Source organism: Anarhichas minor, unplaced genomic scaffold, assembly GCF_050575085.1.
Source record: "Anarhichas minor isolate MPS153535 unplaced genomic scaffold, ASM5057508v1 ptg000040l, whole genome shotgun sequence".
In the NCBI taxonomy this organism is placed as follows: domain Eukaryota; kingdom Metazoa; phylum Chordata; class Actinopteri; order Perciformes; family Anarhichadidae; genus Anarhichas; species Anarhichas minor.
Genome location: NW_027466486.1, coordinates 16310304 through 16321025, shown reverse-complemented (window position 1 = coordinate 16321025; position 10722 = coordinate 16310304). Strand labels below are relative to the sequence as shown.

The window sequence follows — 10722 nt, the reverse complement described above, 5'->3', positions numbered from 1 at the left end:
TGTAGAACCAAACATGAAGATCTGTCAAGCTTGTATTGCTTGTGCTTATTTCAGGCATCTAACCACAAACCCATTAAAAAAACAAAACATTGAATGCAAGACGAGTGAACCTGTTCATTTAATAATTTGGTTGACATGGATGAGCGGTTGTAAAGCCGTACTGGTCTGAGGATGATCAGCAAGTCTCAGGACCAGCCGATAGAGAGGGTGTAGGTTCAGGTCTTGGGTTAGACATCTCACAGTGTCTTGGGGGACGACGACTCATTACCAAAATTTGAGTGTCCTCTTTTTAAATGTTATCCAGTGGGTAGCGGCCTAATTCCGCCCTTGAAGCATTGGTTGGTGTTTTTCTTTGGATATTTAATGTGGCTCTACAGAATTCTGCATGCAGGGCCTCTATGGGATGCTTGCCCCCCCCCCCCCCCACTGTAGCCCGGGATGACTGATTGGACCTCATACTGCACTACCATAAAGGGTGATTGGTTGGATTACACTGTCAAATGTTTTAGTCCAAATTCTAATTGGTATGTCTATTTTGTAAAATGTTTCTTATAATTTCATCAAATTATTTGCTTTGTTTCCCTGCCAAGTTACCCGAGGCACTGAGATACGGGCTTCTTTTGGAAGATTCTTATATTTGATATATTTAAATTGCCTGTCAACAATGCTCCAGGAAGTCCAGGTGCTGCTGTCATCTGTGTTGAGTGGGTGCCAGCCACACCAGTTCATCAGCACAGAGCAGGAACTCAACTCCCTAAATGTTAAGGCTGAGGTCCTGATCGCTCCAACTGCACTGCAATAGGTCACTACAGTCTAAGACAAGCTGTCGCTCCGAAAGACGCCTCTCTCTTGAGTGAACGGATGTGTAGTTTTGTTGCTGATTTTATGATATAATCCCTCTTGCCAAATAGGGTGAAAAGTGTTTATGAATCACTAAAGCATGCAAAAAATGTACCCATGTTTTTATTTTTTGTTGGTGGTGTAGCCTACTTTAGTCAGAAAAGGAATCTTCATCGGGCCCACAGCGGATGACATGACTGGCTACAGAGATGCCAAGTTTGCCTGATAATCTCAGCACTGCTATGCTTCTTATTTATTTATTTTTTTCTAAATAGGTTCACCCTGCTTATTACTGCACATTTGCTATTGGATATAGTGGGTGTTTGCCAAATTAAAGAGCAGCTCCAAATCAGTTGTGAAAAAAATGTATTTCCTACCAAGTATGCACCTTTGCTGATAAGAAAACAGCTGTCAAAATCAAATCAAGCAGTTTTTTTAAATGTTTGGCGTGACATTCTCTCTACAGCGGGAGATATGGCATGAATTAGGAATGATGTAATTTACATTGCCAAGAAACTTGATTTTAAAGACACTAAGATGTGTTGCTTACATGATCAAAAAAAATGGTAAAATGTTACAAGTAATCACATTTGTTTGTAGGTTTTGCAGATTGCATTGCTGCTTTGATGGACATTCAACTCCAATAGAGACGTAAAGGTCACAGACCCGTGCAGCGCGTGTGTGCCTGCTTTTTATCTGTCACTGTTTAAACCCTGCGATGTACTGGTGCCATGGTCAGTGGCGTTTCCCTGCCTCCATTCCTAGTGCATGCTGGGATAGATTCCCCGCGGCCCCCTGTGGCCCTATAAGGAATAAACCAGTGTGTAAAATGGACTGCGAGAGTCTGAGAGCGGAGTGATATCAGAGGCACCATCCGTCTTCCTGTGAATGGCCTCTCAGTAAACACCTGCTAATGCCATCATACAGCTGACGGTGATGGATGGAAGTCGTTCTCCTGCGATGGGAACAGTACGGCTGATCGGCCGCCTCGACGCAGACGAGCATATTGGCCAAAAAAAATGACACTTTAACGAGCTCTTTCCTGGCGTTAAGTGCCGCGCGCCGGCCCCCTCGTCGCAAGCCCGTCGCGCGGCTGACCCGGGGAGCCGCACCACCCCCCTTCCTGCACGTGGCCCCCCCTGCTCGCCCCATTGGCTGACAGATCAGACTGTCATGGAGACGGCTCGTTAGTCGCATAATGAGAACCACACGTCGTCTTGTTATATCATCTCAGTGTGTCTCGACGCGGCTGGGGGACAGAACACCGGGTGCCAGTGTGCGCGTGAAATGCCCGATGATTCAGATAGAATTAAGGCACCGTGAGGTCACCCGTTCACGTCTCACCAACTGATAACCTCCCGTTCACCGGAGGAAACCAGTTCACTGGCTCAAGTAACCAACCCTGCTTAGTGGCTGATTTCAGGATATTCGTTGCCAGAGTGGATGGACAGCCAAAGTCCCTAACATCAGAGCTTTTTCACACACACGCACACACAAGATACGTTTCCATAGACATCTCCAAACTTATGTGCTTTTCTTGCTTTTTTTGCATAAAGGCAGGTGTTGTGCAATGTTTTTGGCAGAAAGAAGAGTATTTTGACTGTATATAGCTCTCAAAATCACGTCACAAGATGCAGTACAACCGAATGGGATATCATGTGTCTTTGGTATAGCATTTACAGATCATTACCTCTATTAATGAATAGTTGCGTGGAGCGTGATAGCGACATCTGTAAAAATCAGTCCCCAGGTAAATTTGTCGAAGACAATAAAAGTAAAATGTGTCAACAACACAATGTAAAAATGTTTAGGGCATAAACATTACCTTGATGCAGTGAAAGAAAACATTCATTAGCATAAACATTTTGAATTATGGAGGAAAAGTTAGTGGCTTGAGAATCACTGCCAAGTCACTATCAACAAAATAATCTTCCTAATTCATTCTCTTTTGTCTAATAAGTGCATTTAAAGTCTGTGCCATTTAATCTGTCGCTATCCTTCTGGTTTACATGCGGCCCAGAGGCCGTACTGGTATGATCGGAGTTTATTCTGCTGTTGTTGCAGTCTCTTTCCACTTGAGGGCGATGTTTGCCCACGCAATGTGGGCTCTGTTGTTCAAGGTGTACAGAGATAATGAATGTACCAAGAGGTGTCACTCCTACCTACTTCTGTTTTTGCTTTACTAAACTACTTTCATGACCAGAGACTAGAGTAATTGCACTCCAGTATTAACATTTACATGAAGTATGAACAGAAAAGTACCCTTGTTATTATAGCATGTTATGGATGTACAGAATGCTTTATTAGATTATTATTACAGGTGCACGAATATGTAAACAACATTTCAATGGTTTAGTTGGCCAACGAGCTGATTCTAGCTCTTTTGTATCATGTGGGAGGTTTAATTTACTGTATAGCAATAAAAAAAACTGCATGTATGCAGCGAAGCTAAAATGTGTCAACACTAGTTAATTGGGTCCAGCTTCTTCAGTTCTCGCGTGAGCCTTAACATATTGACAGCTGTAATCAAACACTTTTTTAAAAGCGCGGAACTATTGTTTAAATACAACAATACGATTATAACCCCAACGTTATTTCATTAAGGCGGTATAATAACTTTTGGTTTATTTTATTATTTTCTCCCACCCTTCTCTCCACAGCTGTGCGGAAGTGACACAGCAGGCGCGCGCCCCGGTCACGTTACGCGAGAAAGCACAGAAGCCGAGCGAGGAAAAAAAAAAAATATCAACAACAAGAACAACAGTTACCTGCCAACACACCACCGTGATAGTCCGCAGACATGTCGTTAACAGTCCTAAAGGACTGCATGGACTCGTAAAGGTGAGCTCAAACCGCCGGTCACGCGCCTTTACCGTTAATTTAACAAGAGTCAGAGCAGGAGGAGGATTGGGGGGGGGGGGGGGGGGGGGTGACTCGTCCACGCAAACATTGCCGCGTCATTAAAATTCACATCTAAAATGTTGCGTTGCTGAGTCAACGCGTGCATTCATGTCCCCAATGAATTGTCGTTCAAATGACAAGTTTGTGATGGAGTTGCGTCCCCACAGCGGACATGCCCTGTGTTTTGGTTCAAGGGTTCAGGGGCGGAAGAATGAGGAAGTAGCTGCTTAATAACGGCCGGAGGAGGGCTAGGAGGCAACTCGGTGTGCGGCGGCATGTAGAGTCTCTGGCAGTAATGTACCGAGTCTGTCTCCCTCTGTCAAAGAAAACGAGTTGGCATCGTCGGTGTCACGTGCTCGACAGCAGACCCGTTTACGTGTTTGACTGCAGCTGGTCACACATGCTGTCCTCTCGTGACAGTAGCAGACCAGCTCCCACATGGTTATAGCGTAACTATAATGAGTGGTTTGAAATCTATAACTGTGTTTACAAACCTTTTTCATCAAGGTGGTATGATCCCAACTTCTCCTTGCTTGGTGGACTGAAGTCCGGTTCTGGAAATGTCTGTCGCCTCGGGCTGCAATTATTATATTCAATATCAGTTCATGCACCAGCTCTTTTCTCAATTAAGCATTTGGTGAATTAAATGTAAGCAAATAGAGGAAAATCATAAGATCGCAGAGGCCATTGTGATGTCTTCAAATGTCTTGTTTTGTCACACCAACAGTCGACATCCTGAAGGTTATTAAGCGTTAAAGATTAAGACTGTTGTCAGTTTCTTTTCTGTCAAAGGACTAATCAGTAAATCTAGTAATTGTTTCGGCTCAAGTGTAACATGTATGTTGACGTGCTAATGATGAATATTAGACATTTTTTTGTGACTTCATACGTTTGTGATTCACTCTTCTAGGCTATGAATTCCTGTGAGTATGGAGAAGTTTCAGAAGAAGCGATGCTTGCGAAAGGTAAGTACTGCTATCTGTGTACCCACAACAGTAGAAATTCCCACTAACTTGCTTCTTAATTACAAAAAATGTTGGAGTATGGCAAAGCTAGACCCATTTCTTCCAATAATCACCGTTTGTCACCAAGCTTAAAAAAACAACACAGTAAAAATTCAGACACCAGTATTTACAGATAATGTACAGTATGTGGGTCAACTGCATCGAGGTGGAAAAGAAACCAAAGGTCTGATGCTATTCTCAAGAGATATTACGTTTGTTTTTGAAATATCATCACTAATAACTTTCCAGTGTATTTATAAATGAGAACCAGACAACAAGTGCTTTAAAGAGCGAAACGTGAATCTCATTATTTGCAGAACACAAGCATGTCCAGGACGTTAAGGAGGAATCGGAGGACTTCGCTATTGGCGAGCCACCTGAAGGACTCGGAGGAGGGCCTCCTGGAGCCACCGAGGCTGGTAAACGGCCATCTGCAGGGATGGGCCCTTACACAAACCAGTCCACCAGCAGCAAGAGAGCCAGACTCTCTGGCGAGGTGAGCTGACCTCAGAGTACACAACACGAACAACGTGCATGTCTCACTTGTTGTATAGCTCAAGGTGTCTCTTACGGCGTATGTGTTCTGAATGTTATCTGCTCTGTCTAGATGAGGCGGCACTTGCTGGATGAGAGCGGCAGACATGAGCCTCTTTGCCTCGCCACAACTGGAGAGAGGAGGAATTACGTCCAGCAGAAACCCAGAGTCTCCTACAGAAAGCCTCTCTTCAGCATCTCCCACAGGATCTCGGAGAAGAGGAACACGCCGAGTCTGGAGCAGCAGGCCGGTCACGGCGCCGCAAATCCGCTCAACTACGCCAGCATCCTCTCGTCCAAGCTCCAGGGTTCAGAGGGAAATGGCCCGTTGGAGACCCTCCCCGCCATAGACGCTTTAGGCCAAGCGTCGTCAACGGACACTAGCCTTTATCCGCTGATTGAGAAAATGTTTCTCATCCTCAACACCCTCAATTCAAGCATGACACAACTGCACAGCAAAGTGGACTTGTTAACCCTTGAAGTCATGCGGATAAAGAAGCAGATCAAGCCCGCCGAGATGGTGACGGAGTTCCAGCCTCCTCCTGAATATCTGCTAACAAGTGACGAATTGAATCAGCTGATGGAGCAGACATCCAGCGCTGGGGAGCTCGGGTGCCGGCTGCTGGTGCATCTCTTCCCGGAGCTGTTCAAGGCCAGGGAGTGCTCCCATGAATGCATGGCAAGCAAGAGAACACTGGAGTCTCTCCATCTGCAGCTGATCCGTAACTATGTTGAGGTGTGCCACCCCTCGGTCAAAAACAACAGCGTCTGGCAGGAAGAATGCCTCGTCCAGATCAATGACTTGTTCAATCGCTTCTGGGCACAGAGGGATATGGAGAGTGCTCGGCTGCTCAGGAAGCAGACGATCACAGGTGCCGCGATAAAGGCTGAGCATCCTCAAACCTACCATTTCATCAACGAGCAGGGCCAGGAGGAGCACGTCCCTTTAGATAACCAGCAAAGCAGCGGGGCTGCGTCAGACCTTGCGTTCAATACGCAAGCCACGGAGGAGCTGGACGAGTTCTCCTCACCCGAGGACTTTGTTGTTTTTCTCATGCACCGTCTCTTTCCCGAGGTTTTCGAAGAAGGGAAAATGCCAGAAGGCTCCAGCCACTTCAGTAGCGTGGGGCAGCTAATTCTGGACTCCGACAAGATGGAAATAATAAGGAAGTATATGGAAGCAAATTTTCCCGATGTGCCTGAAGACAGCTGGCTTCAGGTGTGTATTCAGCACATGGAGGACGCTCTGGAGGGTCCTCACAGCAATGGCAATGGGAGTGACCCTGACAATATCAACGACGAGGGCTATGACCTGGCCAGCCTTCCCGAGGATGTTTCTATTATTAAGGTTCCAGAGGCGGGCGATTACGAAAGGCCCGGTCGCAAGGCCAAAAAGTCGCTGCTTCCGCCGGTGGATTTTGACGATCTCGAGGTTCCTCTTCCTGATTACACTGTTCCCCAGGAGTACCTCTTGTCCAGGGAGCAGCTGAAGAACAACTATGAATGTAGCCTGTCCATCGGGAACTTTGCCTCTCGGCTGCTGGTGCTCATGTTCCCCGAGCTCTTCACCCACGAGAACACACGGAAGCAATACAACTGCAGCGGCTCTCTTGGTAAAAAGCAGCTCGACCCCGTTCGCGTGAACCTCATCCGTCACTACGTGCAGATGGTCTACTCTCGGGCCAAGAACGACAGAGTGTGGATGTTGGAATTTGTGGGCAAGCTCGACGAGAGGTGCAGGAGACGCGACACGGAGCAGAGGAGGTCCTATCTGCAGCAACGCAAAGTGTATGGTCAAGAGTCAGAGCAGGACTTTCTTTGCCACCTGAACCAGCTCAATCCAGATAGCATGAGGGAGGATCCGGATGCTCCCTCTTTACCTCCTGAGAAAAGTAGCAAAGACTTCTGTAAAATCCCCCTGGACGAGCTGACTGTATCCATGCCGGACTTCCCTGTACCTCCTATCTACCTGCTCTCAGACGCTGAGGTACGGGAGATCGTCCAGCAGAGTCTCTCTGTTGGGAACTTTGCCGCCCGCTTGTTGGTGCGCCTCTTCCCTGAGCTCTTCACTCAGGAGAACCTGCGGCTGCAGTACAACCATTCGGGGGCCTGCAACAAGAAGCAGCTCGACCCTGTCCGCCTCAGACTGATCCGCCACTACGTGGAAGCGGTGTATCCTGTGGATAAGATGGAGGAGGTGTGGCACTATGAATGCGTGCCGAGCATCGACGAACGCTGCCGGCGCCCCAATCGCAAGAAGTGCGACATCCTTAAGAAGGCCAAGAGGTCAAGCACTGTGCCCTAGTTACAGTAGTATTTCAGTTAGGCAACACTTGGTTGAAATACAAAAAAAAAAGTATAATTATTGCACAGTATATAAGCTGAAACCGCTTTGTTGAACTTTTTCAAACTGTCCTATGTAGGATGAAGCCAAGCTGTTACGTTTCTTCAGTACTATTCTTAGTCATCTTTTACCTTGTGACTACAGCAGTAGATGTTGTAGTTTATGTAGTCTTATTATTGTTGGATAAAACTGCTTCTATTTATAAGCCCAAACGGTCATAGCTCATCTAACAAACTTTGTTGATAAATGTTGTAGCCTTAAAAACGATAACGATGATAGTAGCTAATAGCGTCGGCCACATATTGGCCCTATGGATAGAAATGAATCACGACGACGTGATATGTTTCCTTTGCCGTTACTGATGTAGCATTGTGCCACCACTGTTTTAATAACAATGTGCTTATGTTAAGCCTTCTTATAGAAGTTTATATTATACAGACAATTTAACATGACAGTGGATCATGATAACCTATTTCTAATAAAACCACAATTATAAATATGACATATGGTTGGACTGTTTTACGTACTGGCACTAACCTGTTGAGGTCTCTAAACTGAACTTGTTGGATACTGACTGCAGCTTTACACCCAGAGGATTTAGAGGTGACCCTAATCTTAACCCTGAACCCTCCCCAACAAGCTCTGTACAACGCAACATCCACGATGCTTCTACTCGTGCTTGCCATTTTACATTTTAGCCTCGATAAACATATGAAATGTGGATTCACGGAAAAGATAATGGCAGTAGCTGAACGTACTACATAACTAATGATTCTGATGAAAACTCATGAACTTGCATGAAAATATCAAAGTGCACCTTTATTGGAGGAGTCACACAGTATAGTGGGGAAAGGTAAACACTCAATCTTTCTCCCAACCAACTGTGTAATGTCTACAACCACTGAGAACTGTTAACCTTTACAAACTTTTACAATCCATTAAGGGTCCAACTTTTTGGAGACCGTTCGAACGCCACTCATTTGGTCGCATTAATTTCTGCGGCTGCCGTCGCCTTCACTGGCAAATGGTATCCCAGTCAACACTGTCCTATTCCAAGTTCATGTCTTAATGGCCTCATCTTTGGTAAGCTCTATACTTTTCCAGCGCCTTATGGCAACCTTGTACTTTTCTGCGTTACTGGATTCGCCCAAAACCCTCCGAAGGATGACTCTCATCAGAGTGACGGTGTTTGTTTCCCGGTTCTCCGACAGCACCAGGTCCAAGGTGTCCCCGACTTTCACCTGAATACAGAACGGAATAGAAGTAATGGGAAAAGGAGGTACAAAACACACGTGGATAGAGTGAGAATTTGTGGCGGGAATGTGTAATCCAACACGACTCACCGTTTTACTTTTCTTGATGAGTTTCTGTCCGTTTAGCCTGAGCTTGTTGTTGTAGAAGGAGTCCTCAATTTTACTGTTATGAGACAAGAGGAAAGGGGTTTAAAGGCCCTGCTGACTGAAACACCACTGGTAGCACTGGTAACTAAAACCATAAAAAACTAATATGTTGTATAATTACTGCCTGATATGTTTGTTTGGAAAAACTCTTTACATTAAGACCGCTATAAAGAAAGAAAGAAAAGGCATTCAAAGCTGTAAAAGCAGCTGATGGGCAGTGACTCACTTGCGTGCCATGTCCAGGCCAGCTTTCATTATGACATCATAGCGAAAGGACTGCACATATTTCTCCATGTCTTTATAGTCCTTTGGTAGGTTTGGGTTCTCACCCACCTCATCTTCATAATCACTGTCCTCGGGGTCTTTTTTATCCTCCTCGTCCTCCTCCTCCTCCTCCTCCTCCTCCTGTGCTGTCCTCGCAGCTTCTCCTTTCTTCTTGTTGCTTTTAAACCTCAGATGGTGGACGGACCAACCCCTGGCGGTGTCTCTGCCACGAAGAGCGGGCCGGTGACAGCCGAGCGCGGGGAGTGCAGAGCAGCCCCACAGCTGGCGTGTGTGGATGGTCCTGGGACACCATTCAGTCTGCCTCAGCCCATATCCAGCAGCCAGCAGGTGGCGGGGGTTCAACCGTCCCAGCTGCCTCATGGCAAGTGCCTGCACCACCAAACTCTGCATGTTGGCACTCCACCCAGTCACTAGAAAAAAACATGAACGATCAGGAAGCATTGTGCTGAATTACTGATCTAGTTGTGACAAATTGTATAAAAGTCATTATGTAAACATTATGGTATAAACAACATCCATTAACTAAAATAAAAAATATGCATCCAGCGTCAAGACTTCAAAATAACCTACAACGCTATTGCCATCAGGAGTCTATTAACTCACCTCTTAAAATCATTTAACAGCCGTTATCAGGTCAAGAACAAACTGATCGAGACTAATATTTTAGACTTACTTTTCCATAACTATTCATAGTAACAATCGTGTTATTCAATTAGATACGTCGTTTCTTGTTGGATTGCTAAAGCACCTTTGCAAAGACTCAGGTAAGTAGGTAAGGAAATGTACCTTCAAAATAAAAGCCTTATATTATTTCTAGCCCCAGTGTGCGATGCTCATATGATAATAGATTTTAAATTCAATACTGTTCTAAAACTCTTCTGTAAAACAACAATAGCAGGCAGGATACAACATTTGAGCTCAACTGTGGATTTTAAATTGCGTTTGTTTATTTTCCCGGAAGTGGTGTGTTGTCTTTTTTTTTTGCCTAAAACGTTACTTGACACGAGCTGACAACAAACATTTATAGAAGGGAGTCATTTTCCAGTTCAGGCTTATTGTATTTTGTCCTTCAACATTAGTCGCTGTCTGTGTGCCGTTACTTAAAGGATGTCTGTGCTCCATTACGCTTGACATGTTTCAGGCTTCAGCCGAAGCAGACAGGGCTAGCTAGCTTAAACGTTACTTTTCTTCATTAAGCTCGTGGACTCATTATTTCATGTCACGTGCAACATGCCACGGGCTTGCAAGGCAATAAACGGCATTGCCTGTTTTAATTTGTTGCCAAATGCTAAATATGAAGTTGCTAACACTCAATAAGTACTTGGTAGTCCACTCACCTATGGAGTAACCTTTCATAGCAGTTCGTCGGCACTTCTGACTGGGTTACTTGTTTACCAGCGATTAATATGTGCTG

The 10722-nt window shown here is 45.3% G+C and overlaps 2 protein-coding genes across 2 annotated transcripts; one reads left to right on the top strand and one right to left on the bottom strand.

Moving 5' to 3' along the window:
- The first annotated feature begins 3522 nt into the window (after positions 1–3522).
- On the top strand, positions 3523–8125 carry bend3 (BEN domain containing 3). The gene is made up of 4 exons (XM_076107610.1): positions 3523–3681; positions 4652–4706; positions 5063–5241; positions 5353–8125. The coding sequence occupies exons 2-4, from the start codon at positions 4655–4657 to the stop codon at positions 7582–7584; spliced, it is 2463 nt and encodes an 820-aa protein (XP_075963725.1). The 5' UTR covers positions 3523–3681; positions 4652–4654; the 3' UTR covers positions 7585–8125.
- Positions 8126–8421: 296 nt separating this feature from the next.
- Positions 8422–10701, bottom strand: mtres1 (mitochondrial transcription rescue factor 1). Its single transcript, XM_076107613.1, has 4 exons — positions 10646–10701; positions 9250–9718; positions 8967–9039; positions 8422–8864 (listed from the first exon to the last, which is right to left on the bottom strand). Exons 1-4 carry the CDS (start codon positions 10662–10664, stop codon positions 8682–8684), a joined length of 744 nt encoding a protein of 247 aa, XP_075963728.1. The 5' UTR covers positions 10665–10701; the 3' UTR covers positions 8422–8681.
- Positions 10702–10722: the final 21 nt, after the last annotated feature.